This window comes from Pleurodeles waltl, chromosome 8 (genome assembly GCF_031143425.1).
Source record: "Pleurodeles waltl isolate 20211129_DDA chromosome 8, aPleWal1.hap1.20221129, whole genome shotgun sequence".
Classification (NCBI taxonomy): domain Eukaryota; kingdom Metazoa; phylum Chordata; class Amphibia; order Caudata; family Salamandridae; genus Pleurodeles; species Pleurodeles waltl.
In genome coordinates, this window is record NC_090447.1 from 81,854,911 (window position 1) to 81,874,031 (window position 19,121).

The 19,121-nt window shown below is 44.4% G+C and overlaps 1 protein-coding gene across 1 annotated transcript in view; it reads left to right on the forward strand.

The window, feature by feature from the left end:
• Positions 1–19,121, forward strand: part of LOC138249474 (vomeronasal type-2 receptor 26-like) — a 206,640-nt gene that overhangs the window by 12,378 nt on the left and 175,141 nt on the right. Inside the window, exon 3 of the mRNA XM_069203433.1 lies at positions 4,780–5,503. Coding sequence (XP_069059534.1) covers positions 4,780–5,503 — 724 coding nt within the window. The remainder of the gene's footprint in view (positions 1–4,779; positions 5,504–19,121) is intronic.

A 19,121-nucleotide genomic window follows, 5' to 3' on the forward strand; every position in this document is an offset into this window, starting at 1 on the left:
GCAAAGCCATGCAAAGCGGCTTTGCCTGGCCTCATAGATATGATTTTGTAGTCTGCGCCACCGGAGGGTCGAAAAAAGTGATGCTCAGGTGGTGCAGAAGGCTTATAAGTAGGCCCCTCAGTTTGTAAATGCTGGGGTTGCAATGTTCTTTTTGTGGAATTGAATTTGAAAACTGATGAGCAATAGAGGGTTGGGCACCAATTCTCTGCTTTCTTTCTCCTTGGTGGCTGTACGTATACACCTTGGTGTTTATGTTATGGGCATAGGTGAAAGCATGACTGAGAAAAAAACAAGTCTACAAGTTGTCAGAAAAGGCAAGGGCCATGGTGAAGGAAAAAGCATTGAAAATGTGGAGCTTGGGAGTGATTAAGACCTCTAGTTCAGTCCTTAGTTAAGCCTGCAGGTTCTGGTACCAAGGGCTGCCTCTTACACTGGGTCCTGCAGAACTGTGTTTGCTTGGGTACTACAAGGGAATCAACTCTGACTGATGTGCAGACCATATGAGCTCAGTGGGTAGTGGGAGTGTGCCAGGTTCACCAGTACCCTTAATCTGAATTCATGATCTGACCCTTATTGAGGGTACATAGGGCAGGTTATCTTCTCAGCCCAGAGAGATATGTTCAGTTCAAAGGGATTCGATTCAAAGTGTTAAAGAATGTCCCTATTACCCTGCTGGTTAAATGTGTCCTTACTGGGTTAGGAGTCTTTAGTGGTGCTTACCTGGATGACAGTACAGCCTACAGTTAAGGGTCTGAGGACCCCCTGTTACACTTCAAAGAAGTGCTTCAGATCCTGCTACTGATCCTGAAAAAGACCTTCAATAGGCACGCCCACCTATCTAGGTGATTACGTGCATTATGGTGCAGGCATGTATGGAGTATCTCAGCCACCAAGACAGCAGAGGTCTCTTGAAGACTCACCATCTAAACATGTAGACTACCAATGTCTTCCAATACAGGAAAGATTTTTTAAAGCAGCACCAGGTCCTTTAGTGGACATGGCTTGCTTTAAAACTGTTCTGCATTTGGGAATGCTAATTCACAGAAGAGGGTCTGCTGTCCTTTGCACACCCCATCCCTGTATTTGCAGCCAATCAGAAGGGGCTGGTAACTGATGAATTAATATACATAAGGCTGTTCATTTTATGACCCACTGTAAGTGGATGATTTGTGATTTGACATATTAATACATTGGTTGTATCTTAAGTTGCGTTCCCATTTGCAAATCAGTAGGTGTCCAAATTGCATATTCCTGTTTTGAGAAAAGCAATAGAATAAGAATGGTACATTCAAACAACAGTGATCAAACCATGGTTTGAACCTTAAATCATCATCTCGTAACCAAAAGCCTCACATATAGCCTAGCAATCCACCACTCAGAACATGGTTCAACACCTCAAAACCACAGCAAAAGCACTCCAAGGTCTAGAATCATTCTGCCCCATTCATTTTTACAATCACAGTTCATGAACAGCACTGCAAGTCAGGATTTCTGCAACATCCATATAGAAAGATTCACACCGCTAAATCCACTAGCATTAAGGTTTGTGCCAACAGGGAGCTTCTAAAGCAGAATGGAAGTGCTATTTAATGTGCAACCACCCTCTGCTACCCACATCTGTGTGTGTGGGGTTCCCTAAAATTCTTTACAACCCAAGAATTACCTCAATCAGAACGCCCAATTTAGCTGTATTGGAGACCACGATAACCTCAATTTCATGAGGCAGTGTGTCTCCGCATTAAGGCATCTCCCAATGCACCAATAATATCAAGAAAACAATCAATTATGTAAATGGGTTCATTCAGTAACTGATTCCTAGATCAATGGAAAAGTTAAAGGACCTGGTTTATCAGATCAAATCAAATCAGGATTTAAAGAGTGCAACTACTCACCCATAAGCGTCACAAGTCGCTAAGGGGGTTTGTCCTCTGAGGGTCAGTTGAAGAGCCAGGTTTTAGATTAGATATTGGAGGATGGGTTACTCCGTCACAACGGTGATGGATATCCCGTCCACTGAAATCTAAATCACATGATGTCCTATGGGATTTACATTTCGATGAATGGAATATCCATCACCATTGTGATGGAGTAACCCAGCCACCAATATCTAAATCAGGCCCAAAGTGTTTTATTACCAAATGCAAAAGTAAAGCGGTACAGAGCCAATGAAATGAAGGCTCTCAAGAAAGGGACCATACAAGCAATGCAAAATCAAAAAAAATTCTAAGTCCCAAATGGGCAGCAAAATCAGACAGCTTTGAGGGTTTTTATGCATTATTTTCTCATATGAAAATAATGAAAACTGCAGAATCTCTTTGGTGTGCACCAGTGTATCATTATATCAGCAGACCATATCGCATCAACAAATAAACATTGTATTGTTTAAAACACCTAAGCATTATCCCACTGCATGAATAATTATTCTGCCCACTCTATGCTAAAGTTGTCCTGAGATGCTAGAACAAACTGGACACATGAACAATAGCATGTTATATGAATGGGTAGGGCACAGTGAACCAACAGAAGGACCTTGACATTAGAGCTGCAGTTTGTGAACAACAGAAAGTTCATCAAGAGTAGCATAAACAAGGACGGTGGAAATAAACAAGTATATCTCAGCTTGACTGTGTGCTACAGAAATTATTAGGAGGGACGTGAAAAGGAGGAATGAGATGAGTGACATGAGTGACTTCCATCTGGGACAAGATGGCGTTTATACCTAAATTGAGGCCTAGTGAACATGTATCAGAAGAACACCTGTACACATTATAAAGAATATTTTTCAACACCGACACTATGATATCAGGGTATATATGTGTAATCAAGCGTGGAAATGTATTCTGCATCTTATTAATAATGCACAAAAATACAAACGCATAAAAATCTGTACCAAATCTACTCAATAATGGTTTGCCCCAAGAACATCAAGATAGAAATAGTGAGGGTATGAAATATCATGATCAGAATATCACGCTGGAAATATTGAAAAGGTAAACAAGTAGAGATTTACCTAACTCCACATATACTCACCTTAATTACATATATACCCGCAAGGTGCATGGATTTGGAGTTTAGAGTAGAAAATCTATACTTCTTCTAGAAGCACTTAGCCATCAATATTTTGTTCTTTGATATACCATCCACGATATTCTAATACCAAGAAATTCGAATGCTTGATATTCCATAGTACAATCTTCAATATTAGCTCATATCAAGGCTATCACCTCTTTCTTGCCTACACTGTCACTCATATTCTCTATAAATAGCAATCTATCAAAATGTAAGGATGTAATTAAATGCCAAAGCAGGCCCTTACATTTTTGCACTTGGACCATAGTTGAGCGAGGCTTTGACTCATTATTGGATGAAATGTTGCCACTAAGAAGCATATTTAATAAAAAGTGGTGCATCATAGATGATGTGCCACTTTTCTTGCGTCCCCCTACCGGCACCTAACGACACCATGGCTGCTCCGTATTTATAATATGGTGCACCATGGCGGTCACTAGCACAATAGCATAAAAATATTCTACAGTATTGTGGTGCTTTGCTACACTATTGTAAAAAATGTGGTCGCTAGTGCAGAGAGGCCCATTGAACATAATGGGTGCATCATTTTAACGCCTGCTCTGAGTAGCCATTAAAAATGCTGAAAAAAATGGCGCTATGAAATGTTGTAAATTTCACTGTGCCATTTTTTCGGGCCTTCCAGCGCTGGAACACCCCCCTTGCATACATTATGCCTGACACAGGCATAATGTGTTGCAAGGGGTTTCAAAGTGGCACAATGCAAGCATTGCGCCACTTTGCAAATATGGTGCGTCAGAAATGCCTACCTGATGCAACATTTGCGTCAAAACAAATTACGCTAATGTGGCGCAAGGAGGGGCAAGGGACTTGTAAATATGCCCCTAGTTTGAGAAAGTTCAATGCTTCATTAATTGCTGAGAATTATTTAATACATTTCTCTGTTCGAAAAGTGACAGAAAAAAACATTTACATTTTCTTATTTTTTCCTTTTTATATACAATATTGCATAGGGGTGAGACCTATTCTCCAGACAAACTGAGTCTGATATATATATGTATATATATATATATATATATACATATATATATATATATATATACATATGGTCCTCCACCATAGCTGGATATTACAGCGCACACTCCGCCGGTGCAGGTGACAGAGGTCGACCTCCCTCTGCCAACATTTCGTACCACCAGAACTTCTTCGATGAGAGATTCCAAGCTGCACTCCAGGGATCAATGTTCTTATAAACTCTTTATTAATTAGGTTTAATAAAGAGTTTATAAGAACATTGATCCCTGGAGTGCCGCGCGGAACCTCTAGTCCAAGTTGTTCTGGTGGTACGAAATGCATCGATACATACCTCGATAAAGTCTAGTAAGTTGTCTGGTGTCCAGTACCTATGGTACAAATGAGTTCAAGAGTATACATGTTAGTGAAAATGATTGACTTTTTCTTTGTATAATGGCAGCATGTTCTGTTTTTATTATGAAGGCATTCGTTCTTTTGTTAATTGACTTTTTAAAATACTTTAATATCCAATCGTTTATCCATTTTATGTCAGTGTACACTTAAGTTCCCTTGAAATTGTATTGCTTTATGTCTGGGAAACCTTCAAATATTTCACAACTTTTTCTCTATTGCAGCTAGCAATGTCTACATCAAGTAGCAACTATAGAGCTAGAACAGTTTGTAAAGATGTATGTTCCCTCTTTACAATGCCTTTTTGATATTTTACATTTCTGACAGGTCAGCCATGGGTCGGTGCTTTCCTCCCTCAGCGACAAGGTCCAGTTTCCGTCTTTTATGCGCATGGTACCAGCTTCTACATTCCAGAACATGGCCCTGGCAAGACTAATGGGGCACTTCCAATGGACATGGGTGGGAATGATAGTGTCTGACGATGATTTGGGTTTGCAAGGAGGACAGGGAATAAAGAAAGCCATAGAAGGTATTGGTGGCTGTGTAGCATACATGGAGCAAATTAACCTTCGATTCTCGAAGGAGAAAATCCTTCAAATTGCTGAAATGGTCCAGGGACATACAGCAAAGGTGATCATTGTTCACGGTCCAGAGGTTCATTTCAAGGTGTTGCTACAAACCCTTTACACACAAAATGTAACAAGTAAAGTCTGGATTTTCAGTGCAGCCTTTACTATAAGTACTGGACTCCTCCCCAACCATGCCTGGAAGATATTGAATGGATCTCTAGGCATCACACCTTCTACATACCACATGCCAAATTTTGAAGAGTTTTTGCATCGCTTGCAACCAACTAAAAACTTCCATGATATATTTATTAAACTCTTCTGGGAGGAAGCATTCCACTGCAACTTTCCAAAGGCCAATGGGACTGGAAATGCTTCTTCAGAAGAACTTGAAAACAGACCAATGCATTGTTCAGGGAAGGAGACATTAGATCAATTGACTATGTCTTTATTTGAACTGAATGATCTAAGCTTAACATACCAAAGTTATACTGCAACCTATGCATTTGGTCACGCATTGAACAATCTGATGGCATGCAAACCTGGGCATGGACCATTCACAAATGGCTCTTGCGCTGACATTGCTGACATCCAGCCCTGGCAGGTAAGAGCAATACAGATTTTGGTTATTTCTTAAGATCAGGATAGAGGTGTATTTTGCACATGCGTGTGGGATATTTGGTAGAGACTATGTTGATGAACTCCACACTGACAACCTTCCCAAAAAATAAAGCAAAAGTTGTGATCTTATGGGGGTATTATTTATTTAAAGTAATGTCCATTTGTCAAGTTTGTACAAATATGATTTAATGCAGCCACCAAGTAAATGATGTCACAACAGAGCTCAAAACTCCAGCAGACATCATCAAAATGGATGAATGCCTATTGTTGATGGTTTTTAGAGGTACAGGATTTGGTGCACAGCAAACTGTTTTTTGCTCTGACTGAAATTCCCCTTTTAAATGTAAGGGAACTGTTCAGGCAGGTGATCAAATTTTTGCTCATGGCCAGTGCTCTGTTCATCATTTCAGTCCTTTTTGCTTTTTTATTGCTATGCCACTTCAAACAGGGACCGCCTTATGCAAATGAGGCTTGGTTCTGCTTCAAGAGGACAGTCCAGCCATAAGTATTACTGCAGTCTTGGTGTTAGTAGAAAATAAAAGAGTGATGGAAGGAAAGAAGTGAGGATTTCCTCTGGGTGGACAGATGACAGATGTTTGGTACTGTAAATTCTTCAATTTTCTGTGTAACTCTCTGAAGCACTCTTCGAATGGCTGAACTAAGGAGGTTTCTATTATATCCCAGGATATTGCTAGAGCAAACCCCTACACCATAGAAATACAGTGAGATATTTACAGCTCCATAATTGCACACATTAATCATTTAGTACTTCTTGCTGTAGAACACACTCTGTTTGCACCTGCAGAGATTTTCTGCATCATAATATAGGGCTTGGTTCTTGTGCATTCCCTAATTCCATAATTTAGGGAGTGATCGTTTTGCTTTCCCTAATTCCATAACCTAGGGCTTGATCCTTTTGCATTCCCATTGTGATAGAAGGCTCTCAAGGGTTAGTACTAATTAAATATTAGTTACAAGACAAATATGAATGGGTGGAGTGGGTCAACCAGTGATTTTAGTTTCTTTAACCAAGTAGAAAGGGGCAAAGTCATTAAGAATTATTGGACCTATAATTTCTTCTTCCATATGGATTCCTGAGACTGGCCTACCCTTCCGCTGCCATGCCCTTTCCCAGCCACACAGCCCACTGAATCTGCTGGTGGCACCCTGTGCAAAGATAAAGGGCAAGAGCCCGGATTATGTACCTGTCAAAAGGCTTTGACCTCATAGTAGATACACTGTTAGACCAATACCCAAACCAAAGATTTGTGTGTACACACTCTTGTGCCATGAGTACCATGCTGAAAAAATGAATTATTAATTTAGGTGACAGGAAGTCCACTACAAGGAATAAGACAACAAACATGATATAGTAAATAATAACAGTTATCGAAACCCGGGTGTCACCCAGTGGAAGTCAGCAGTTAGGCTTGACTCATGATTGTGTTGGATTGTAAAGTAGACTTTGTGTCTGGTCTGTATTAAAAAAGCAATGCAAACCTGACTGAAAGTCTTTGTAAATCGGGCCCAGGTCTTTTTAAAGAGCTCAAAATTCTCTAGTGGGGCATGCCTAAAGCTATCTGTGAAAAAGCCTTTAGTCCTTTCAAAATCTGACACATTTGCATGAGGTTCTGCTTTTGTCAGGTTCTGCTGATGCTCCAGAGGTCGCGGCAATCCAAAACTTTTCTAAGTTCCAACTTTTCAGAGTTTCTGGAGCCATCGGTGCTGGAAGTAGCGGTGCAAGGGCACCGCAACACCCCTGTAAGGTGAATGAGCAATTTTGATGCCCTTGCATTTTGTGTTTATCTTGTCACATTTGCTGTGAGTTCAAAGACAAAGGTCAAAGGTCAGGGTATATCTATATCAAACTGTTTCTTATTCAAAAACTGCTGTTTATTTTTATTTCTTGGACTGCAAAATGAGAGGATTTTGTAAAATTAACCTAGGTGACAACCTTTATGGTGGACAGAAAGCAAAACGAAAAGCAGTAGGATGCCATTCTTTTTCTATCATACAACATTTAAATACCTCAAAATTCAATATACACATATTTCAAAATTGATCACCAATTAGGAAACAACAAATGAAGAACTTTTTTTGTAATTTTGAAGGGTAAGATTTTAATATGATCAAAACAAATCAGGACACTTTACTTGGTGATGCGCAAATTATATATTTGCTGAACCCCAATTGCCACACATTATTGTTTGTGCGCTATATAGTTTTACCAGGAAAACTGCATGTCCATGCAAATTTAGTGGTCATTCCAGTGGAAATTGTGGTATCTGAAAGGGACAGTACACCCACACACCAATGCTCCAAAATACACCACGAACTACATACCTTACCTATACCACTCTTCTGCTGAATGGGTGTTGCACATTCGCTACACTTGTTTTTTGTGTGACGCTTAGATTTTTCACCATTCCTATGACTTCATTGAAATAACATTAATCGCAGCACCCTCACTCTGAAAATAGTTCAAGCACCACCTTCTGGAGCAGTTCCTCTTGGTTACTTCTAAGACTCTTTCGACCTTACGTACAACTGGGTGCTTCTGAAAAAAAGACCTTTTGAGGCTTGTTGTGGCCACATAGGAGGTCAGCTAGTTGATTCATGGAATCCACTTTGTAGGACTGGGAAAAAGTGATAGCAGGTCTAGACACCACACAGGTATCAAAGAGCATGTCCAGTCCTTTTTTGTACTTCCACGGGTCAAGACAGTATTCTCCTGAGCTGTGGATAAAGCACTAGCTTTATAAGTTTCAGTAACCAGTGGGTAGGGGTGACTCTTGGGCACTCTCTAACAAATTGTAGGAAGCTGGCTTTGTATATACTATATCAAAATGAGATATAGTGTGCACCGAGTCCAGGGGATCCCCAGAGCCTTAACAGAGGCTAAAGTAGATAATACTAATGCTCTCTTTTGTGGTAGTGTGATCGAGCAGTCAGGCTTATCAGAAGGTTGTGCAAAGCATTTCCTGTACACACATAGACAGTAGACGAAGCACACACTCAATGACTTAACTCCAGACCAATGGTTTTTAATATAGCAAAAATATATTTTCTTAGTTTTATTTTTGAGATAAGTATTTCAATAGATTCATATTTCATACATGTATCAACAGAACTCCGTTTGAAATCGATAAGTTATACAGTTTTTGAAATATTGGCAATTATCTGTTTTAAAAATGGACACTGCAATTTTCAGCACAGTTCCTGGGGGAAAGAAATGTTAGTTTGATTTGTAGGTAAATACAACACTTACAGTTTCAGTCTCCGGGTTTTGGGAAGTCCACCGGTTAGGGTTCAAGTTAATCCCAAGCACCCACCACCAGCAACACGGGTGCAGAGGTCAACAATGAGCAATTTTAACATGGGCTCTTATAGAGACAAGGGGTTCTCAGAATCAGGGCTGCCTGCAGGTAAGTTCCCGCTACCTGGAGGGCAGACCAGGGGGGATTAGAGAAGCACTGGGCGGGCCACAAGTAGGCACCAAACACACACCCTCAGCGGCACAGGGGTGGCCGGGTGCAGGCTACAAACAGGATGTCGGGTTTCCAATGTTGGTCAATGAGGGGACCCCAGAGGTCACTCAGAGGCTGCAGGCGAGGTCCGGGGGGGTGTCTCGGGCACATCACTGGTTGGACAGGGAGGAGGGCTGCCTGCTGAACGTGGCTGCACTGGGTATTGGTTTCTCCAAGGCCTGAGGGCTGCGGGTGCAGTGGGTCCTTTGGTGTCGGATATCTTCATCCGGAGCTATCACAGTCAGGGCGCTCCTAGGGATTCTCTCTACAGGTGTCGTCGTGGGGAGTGGAGAGGTCAACCCAGGGTGGGCACTTGCTTGGAATCGCCTGGGGATCCTCTCTAGCTGGTTGGCCCATCTGGACACAGGCCATGTACAGCAGGTGCAGAGTGGTTAGGACTCACACATTCAGAGTGAGATGGGAGTCCTTAGTTGTTGGTTTCTTCTTGGACAGGGCCGCTGTCCACAGGAGTTCTTGGTCCTTTTGGGTGCAGGGCAGTCCTCTGGAGCTTGGCAGAGATCGCTGGTCCCGCTGGATGCGTTGCTGTTCTTTTGCAGGTTCTTTGAAGCAGGAGACAGGCCGGTAGGGCTGGGGCCAAATCAGTTGCTGTCTTCCTTCTCCTCTGCTGGGGGCTTCAGCTTAGCAGTCCTTCTTCTTCTTGTCAGGTCACCAGGAATCTGGTGAGCTGGTTTCAGGGAGGCCATTAAATCCTAGATTTAGGGGCGTTTTAGGGGTCAGAGGACAGTAGCCAATGACTTCTGTCCTTGAGGGTGGCTACACCCTCCTTGTGCCCACTCCTTTTGTGGAGGGGGGCACAAACCTAATCCTATTGGTCCCTGTCCTCTAAACCAAGATGGAGGAATCTGCAGGGAGGGGGTCAACTCAGCTCTGAACACTTTAGGCTGGGGTGGTCACTCCTCCCTGTTTTCCCTAATTTTCCCGCCAGACTTGCTGCCAGAAGTGGGGCATTGTCTGGGAGGTGGGCAACTCAACTAGCTGGAGTGCCCTGGGGTACTCTAATCCGAGGCCTGAGCCTTTGAGGCTCACCTCCAGGTGTTACAGTTCCTTTAGGGAGAGGTGTGAAGCACCTCCACCCAGGACAGGCTTTGTTTCTGACCACAGAGTGCACAAAGGCACTCACCCCATGTGGTCAGAAACCTGTCTGAAAGTGGCAGGCTGGCACAGACCGGTCAGTCCTACACTAGCAGTTTGGCTAACATACAGGGGGCATCTATAAGATGCCCTCTGTGTGCATTTTTCAATAAATTAAACACTGGCATCAGTGTGGGTTTATTGTGCTGAGATGTTTGATACCAAACTTCCCAGAATTCAGTGAAACCATTATGGAGCTGTGGAGTTTGTAATGACAAACTCCCAGACCATATACTCAACATGGCCACACTGCACTTACAATGTTTAAGAAAGGACTGAGACACTGTAGGGGCATATTGCTGACGCAGCTATGCCCTCACCTGTGGTATAGTGTACCCTGCCTTTGGGCTGTAAGGCCTGCTAGAGGGGTGACTCACCTACGCCATAGGCAGTGGTTTGTAGGCATGGCACCTTAGGAGGGGTGCCATGTCGACTTTGCCTTTTTCTCCTCACCAGCGCACACAAGCTACAAGGCAGTGTACAAGTGCTTGGTGAGGGGTCCCCTAGGGTGGCATAATACATGCTGTCGCCCTTGGGGACCTTTCCTGGCCACAGGGCCCTTGGTACCATGGGTATTATTTACTAGGGACGTAACTGTGTGCCAGGGGTGTGTCAATTGTGGAAACAAAGGTACAGTTTTTGGGAAAGACATTGGTGCAGGGGTCTGGTTAGCAAGATCCCAGCACACTCTCAATGAAAGTTAGCATCAACACTAGGCAAAAAGTGTGGGGGGGGGGGGGAGTGACCATGCCACCAGTGGCACTTTCCTACACAAATGAGAAAAAAGTTACCAGGAGGCGTCTGCCCCTCTTTTGCAGCACATCCTGTTTGCCTTACTGCAAACTGTCAGACTGCACTATTCTGAGGCAAAACCAACATGGCTGAATTTTTCTGTTACTGAATGGAATTTATGTGCCAGCCTTAGGTGTGATTAGGGAACTGAGCAGCTGTCTCCTCTTCAGCTATTTCAAAGTGGTTTTGGGAGCTGCTCTCCCCCCTGCGTCACCCCCCACCCCCCACCCCTCACTGGCCTAAGCCATTGTTCCTGCCCTGGGATAAAATTTCATATCATATTAACAGGAAGCACTGACAGAGCCATCTGCCACCAGGCTAATACTAATTAGTCGATTAGAGATCCTGGTAGGTAAAGTGTATAGGTAAAGTGTAACATTTTAAAAGTCAATTTTCCTAAATATTTATTATCAAACCAATTTCACTAATGAATTGAATTTTTAATAAACATTAAAAATAGTGTTTGAATTATTCCAGTGCATTGTCCCAGTACTGAACTCTAGTTTTTCTCACAGTTCAGCCCTTTACAGTGAAAACAGCTTTTGGCGGTTAGTCACTGTAGATACATGCCAACATTAAATTCTTGCATGCACCACTTTTAAATACTAAGCACCCTACCCTGGTGGCTAGAAAGCAAAAATTCAGTTGGGTTGATCTGGGCAGGGATGTGCGTCATCACCATGCAGGGGACTTTTCCATACCAAATCCCAGATAAGACTACCGAAACCAAGTCGTGACCTGGAAAGGTTGGATTTCCCGGATGGAGAAAGCTGACAGGAAAGCCCATCTGCATTTCTTTGGCTCAATCTGGCTCTGGCTCCACTACAAAAAGTAACCCTTACAGAGAAATAGACTATCTCATCAACTTGGGATTCTCTCCCTTATAACCATCAACCTGTTCAATGTCATAGGGTCCATTTTCACTACAATCCTCATGCCAAACATGAAAAAGCAGAACTTGCACAAGAGTGACACATGGCCAAGCACCCATTTTCGATAGCCGGCTAGTTCTGTTCCCAGAGTAGTAATCTCTCACTTATAAAGGTAACCAGAAGCTCTTTACTGTTGTCATCCAGTTGAGCTCACACAGCTTTAATTCCATTGTCAAAGACATCAGTCTGTACAGGGAAAGGCTGACTGTAGTCAGGTACTTTCAGTACAGGTGCATGGCATAGTGCAGATTGTCTTCTTCACTTCCCCAAATGCCTTTTGACACTCCCCAGTCCAGATCACCTTTATGGACTGCTTCTTGGTAGTCAAATCAGTCAATAGGGCAACCATATTTCTGTAGTTTACTACAAAGTTCCTGTAATATCCTGGCGAGCCTTAGACAGGCACTCACAACAGTCTGCGTAGTAGGCACCTCCCATTCCATCACAGACTGAATCTTGACATCGAACAGGCAAATCTTCCAATTACCCACCTCATGTCCAAGGCAGAATACAGAGGACTGTCCTACCTGACTCTTGGTTGCTTTGATAGTCATTTTCACTTCCGGTATCCTAGCAAACCAGACCGGGGATGAGCATTGGGTGCGGTCTTAATTCTTTTTCCCTTGAAGGGCAGGCATAAGGAAAGGTTTGGCAATAGCTTATGGCTATGAAGTAAAAGGAAACATACGAATAGGCTGCAGCAGTATACCCATTCCCTCCCTGCCAATGTTGGCTTCTCCATGATACAACCTGGAAAGAATGAGGACGCCTAGTGTTATCTCTCAACACCCCCTGCCCTAGGTCTTATTACATTGCTGCTTGATCCATGGCTGTTGTTTCATTTCCAAAGATTATCCTCTGCAACTGAGACAAATCTTGTCACAAAGGTGCAGGAAACAGAGCAGTTCTTATAACATAAATGGAATCATCAACACTGTGGCATTCTTAGAAGCTGAATCAGTTAGAGCAAAGCTCCTTGAAACATCGTCATGAGGATGTTGGTAATAAATGCACTTAACCAGGGTGACATTTTTGGCAACTTTTGGGTGTTTAAAAGGTTCAAAAGATATTGGCTGCTCCTGATAGGAATGCCTGCCAAGGTCAAGAAACCTCTCTGCATCCAGATGAGCCCAAAGTCATGATTCACTCCAAAGGCAAACTTTGAGCCGAGCATGAGAGCAGCATCAGGATTGGGCTGAATCTGCTTGGTCTGCCTCTCAGACAATGCACTGGAGTCTGTGCAGTTTCTCCAACCTGGCTGTGCAACACAGCCGGGTTGGAGAAACCTAAGTGTGCATGTCAGTTTGGTCAGCCTAAGACAGCAAGCCAAACTGACATGCACACTTTTAAGTGCACTCACTCCACTCCTCCTCCCACTTCCCATGGCCCTGCCCCACCCCTCCCTGCCCATGCTGGCTCAGCCTGCAGTTGAAAAATAAAATGATAATTAAATATCATTTTATTTTTCAAATATTGTTTTTTAATTATCTTTATGTTTTTTAGTTACATACTAATTGTATATTTTAATTATTGTTTGTATAATTGTTAACAATATTTTCAAATATATTATGTAACTTTTAATTTAGTTGCTAATAGTATCCTGTGGTATTTTAGTGGGTTGTGAGGTTGTGAGGTTTGTAGGTGTACAGGGTGGGAAAGTAATTATGTATAACTAATTAACAAGTCATTATTAATTTATAAAAAATTAGTTAATTGCACATTCATTATGTAAATTGTGTAAAACAAGGTTTTAGTTATATATTAGGTGTGGGTTACTGTTTTTTAGGGGGACAGAATGGGAAGTTATTTAAGTAATAATTAGGTAATAGTTAGTTATTAATTTAATATTAATTATTTAATTATTTATTAATTATGTATAGTGTGTAATAATATTTCTCAAGTTATATATTAGGTGCAGGCTGCTGGGTTTCTGGGGTTATAAAGCGGGACATTAACTAATAATTAATCAGCAATTCATTATTTATGTATTATTAATTATCTAATGGATTATTAATTATGTAAATTGTATAATAATTATGTTTTTGAGTTATATATTAGGTGTAGGCTGGTGGGTATCTAGGGGTATAGGGTGGGAAGCTATTAAATGATAATTAACAATAAATTATTCATTTATTATTAATTATGTAATTGATTATAATGTAACTTGTGCAATAATGATATTTCTTAAGTTATATATTAGCTGAGGGCTTTTGTGTTTGTAGGGGTATATGGTGGAAATGTATTTTACTGTTAATTAAGTATCAATTAATTATTGATGTATTAATAATTATTTAATTAAATATTAGTTATGTTAATTGTATTATACTTATTTATTTTAGTTATATTCTGAGTGTGGACTGCTAGGTTTGTTGCAGCATAATTAATTGATTAATAAATTAACATTTTCAATTGATAAATATTAAGGGGGTCATTACAACATTGGCGGTAAATGGCGCTTACTGCCGTGCTGAAGACCGCCAACACACCGCCGCGGCCGTGGAATTCCGCCACAGCTATTACGACCCACAGCCCGGAATCCGCCAAAATCCAGACTCCCACAGAAGTCCACCACACCAAAGGTCAGTGATAAACTGGCGATAACAAAACCGACACCGTCACGCCAACATGAATACGCCCACACTATCACGACCCACGAATCCATGCGGCGGTCTTTCAACCACGGTATTCCATTGGCGGTACACACCGTCGCACTCAAAATACACACACATTTACAAAACACTACCACATTGGACAATTCCAAATACACACACCTGATACACATACACACACCACTCCCACACACCCAATACAATATAAAACACACACCCACATCACACACAAACCCTTACGACCAGAATTGCGACAGAAGGCCAGAGAGAGACACCACCATCTGCAAACTAGCATCCACAGGCACACAACACCATCACTCACACAACATCCACGCACAAAATACCACACACCCCTAAACATCACCCCACACATCACAACACACACCACCCCACACATCACCCACACCACCCCATGGCACCGCAAAGACACCCCAGGTTTTCTGAGGAGGAGCTCAGGGTCATGGTGGAGGAAATCATCCGGGTAGAGCCACAGCTATTCGGATCACAGGTGCAGCGCACCACCATAGCTAAGAAGATGGAGCTATGGCGCAGAATCGTGGACAGGGTCAACGCAGTGGGACAGCACCCAAGAACACGGGATGACATCAGGAATAGGTGGAACGACCTACGGGGGAAGGTACGTTCCGTGGTCTCAAGACACCAGATTGTAGTTCAGAGGACTGGCGGCGGACCCCCAGCTCCTCCTCCAGAACTAACAACATGGGAGGAGCAGGTCTTGGCTATACTGCATCCTGAGGGCCTCGCAGGAGTAGCTGGAGGAGTGGACTCTGGTAAGGTAAATCTTTAACTACTTTATCCCCCACCCTACCTGCATGCTATCACATTCCCCCACCCTCGTCCTCACCCCCATCTCTCCAACTCCTCACAGATGTCCCACTATCACAAACCACACATCCCAACAACAAGTCCTGCATGCAACAACAAAGCATGGACACCCATCACCAATGCATGGCCACTGCACATACCCACACACACCCCTAAACAATTAGCACACAAGGTCCTACACAAGAATGCAAGCACTGGGGTACAGGGTCACCCACCCATTGCACACCATGGCACACACAGATGCAATAATCATGCCTTTACACCCCTGCAGGACCCCTACCCAACGTCACCAGACAGGAGGTTCCAGACATGTCCACTCCACCCACAGAAGAGGCCTACAGTGATGACAGCAGGTCTATCCAACTGGATCTAGATGACCATCCCGGCCCATCTGGGCCTCGGGACAGTCGGTTCCCCTCACATTGGCACAAGCCACAAGGAGAGCCTCCCCCTCTGGAAACACCAGCACAGCACCCACCCAGCGGGCCTATACCTCTGTCCCCAGGACACGTCAAGCAGCAGTGTGTCCACCACTACAGGGAACCCAGGCTAACCCACCACCCCAACAACAGCAGGGACCTGGGGACAGTGGCAGTGGGCACACCGTTCAGGGGACAGAGGCCCAGGAACACAGGGGAACTGAGAGGGCTGCTGTGCGACAGGGGGAGGACAGGCCCAGGGAACCCACTCTCCACGAGGCCCTCTCCAACATCATGGGAGCCTACCACCATTCCCAGGAGACGATGGCAACGGTACTGCCCAAGCTTCAGGAGACCCAGCGGCTGCAGGAGGAACAGTATTTGGGGTTCAGGGAGGAACTCAAATCCATCAATACCACCCTGGGCACTATTGTAGGGGTGCTGAAGGAACTCATCAACACCAGGAGAACACTGTGGCACAACAAGGGGCCCCTGACACTAGCCTGGATGATGAACTGCCCTCCACCTCCGCCGGCGCTAGTGGACAGGAGGCACCGCCACAGGACCACGACACCAGCACCCCACCCCCTGCAGATGGAGAACCACCCCGCAAACGGTCCCTGAGATCCAGGACAAAGACATAGAACAATGCCAAGACCCCCATTATCATCCTTTTGTCCCACTTTGTCACCCTGTCTGTCCATCAACTGCCCCAGCTCCACTTCCTATGCCCCCTTGAACAATGCACGTGTGAGACTAATAGACTGGACTCTGCCATGGACATTCCTCCACCATCACCCCTGACCACTTTACAACCCGCTCCACTATTTAGCACTTAAATAAACACCCGTAAATCACAAAACTATGTGGAATCAGTCTGTGCTTTCAAAAATTTGTATTTTCAATAACTGTGGAAAAATGCTATATCTATTGTATTGTCAACATACCTATGTCACACAGCTCTAGTCCATGAGGAAACAAAGCAGATGTCACACAGTGGGACCCACATCTGTGAAATTGAAAGGGAAAATGACAACTCAGGGTCCATACACTGGGTGAAAGTGACAGACAGATGAGATGTAGAACAAGGGTATCAGATGTAGCAGGCAGTGATGTCTTCTTACCTGTGTCTCACTGGAAGTATTGATGAATCACCGTGTTTCTGTTGTTGATATCCTCTTCTTCTGCTTCCTCGTCTTCACTGTCCACAGGCTCCACAGCTGCCACAAGAACTCCATCTGGACCATCCTCCTGCAGAAAAGGCACCTGTCGTCGCAAAGCCAAGTTGTGAAGCATACAGCAGGCCACGATGATCTGGCACACCTTCTTTGGTGAGTAGAATAGGGAACCACCTGTCATATGGAGGCACCGGAACCTGGCCTTCAGGAGGCCGAAGGTCCTCTCTATAACTCTCCTAGTTCGCCCATGGGCCTCATTGTAGCGTTCCTCTGCCCTTGTCCTGGGATTCCTCACTGGGGTCAGTAGCCATGACAGGTTGGGGTAACTAGAGTCACCTGCAAATGTCAAGGGAAATCTGTTAGACACACACTAACTCTTAGGGACATCCCCAGACCCAGACACCTAGTCACACTGTATAGGGTCCATGTCCTCACCTAATAGCCACACACGGTGCCTCTGGAGTTGCCCTATCACATAAGGGATGCTGCTGTTCCTCAGAATGTAAGCGTCATGCACTGAGCCAGGAAACTTGGCATTCACATGGGAGATGTACTGGTCGGCCAAACACACCATCTGCACATTCTTCAAATGGTAACTCTTCTGGTTTCTGTACACCTGTTCACTCCTGCGGGGGGTACCAAGGCCACATGTGTCCCATCAATGGCACCTATTATGTTGGGTATATGTCCCAGGGCATAGAAGTCACCTTTCACTGTAGGCAAATCCTCCACCTGAGGGAAAACGATGTAGCTGCTCATGTGTTTCAGCAGGGCAGACAACACTCTGGACAACACGTTGGAGAACATAGGCTGAGACATACCTGATGCTATGGCCACTGTTGTCTGAAAAGACCCACTTGCCAGGAAATGGAGTACTGACAGGACCTGCACTAGAGGGGGGATTCCTGTGGGATGGCGGATAGCTGACATCAGGTCTGGCTCCAACTGGGCACACAGTTCATGGATTGTGGCACGGTCCAGTCTGTAGGTGACAATTACATGTCGCTCTTCCATTGTCGACAGGTCCACCAGCGGTCTGTACACCGGAGGATGCCGCCATCTCCTCACCTGCCCCAGCGGACGGGCTCTATGGAGGAGAACAGCGAGCAGAGAGTCAGCCAACACTGAGGTACGAAAACACAACTTTATTCCACAAATTTTTAAATCCGCTAGGTGCCTGTCTTAGTGTGTATGCAAGGCCTAGATATGTGTGACACATTTAAAATTAATGCCATGTGGCCCCCTGAAATGGCGGCTGCCTGACCTGTAATGTGGGACAAGGGGATATGAGGTAACTGCGCTGGCGTTGTACACCGTCGCTGTAGGTGGTCGAAGACAGCGGCGCAATCCTGCATTGGTTAACATTGGACCCTATGGGTCCCAGGAGCCAATGACGATGTACGCCAGCGGTGACGGTACGCACCGCCGCGGACATGACCGCCATTTTCTCTCTGTTCACTCACTTGATACCTGATCTTCGACAGGAGAGGACCTAGACTGCAAGCGCTGCTGTGACCTCAGTCTGGAAGAGACAATGGCTCATGTGTCTGGGGAAAGGGCCCCTGCCTTCAGCACGGAGAAGTTGGAGAAACTGGTGGATGGGGTCCTACCCCAGTACACGCTACTCTACGGTCCTCCAGACAAACAGGTAAGTACACTGTGAGCATGCTGTATGGGCAATGCCTGTGTGGACTGTTGTGGATGGAAGATAAAGGGGGGAGAATGGGGCGTGCATGAAACGACAGTGAGTGGATGTGCGTCATGGCAAGGGTAGGGAGGCAGGACAATGACTGTGACGGTGCGGACGTTTATATCTTCTCCTTTTCCCCTGTACTATTCCTGTAGGTCAGCGCCCACCAGAAGAAGGATATTTGGGGTGCCATCACCAAGGAAGTCCGGACCCTGGGGTCCACCGCAGACGGAGCACCCACTGCCGTAAAAGATGGGAGGACTTTCGCCGCTGGAGCAAGAAGACAGCTGGGGATGGCCTCCCAACGTGGGAGGGGTGCCCGTCGCACCATGACCCC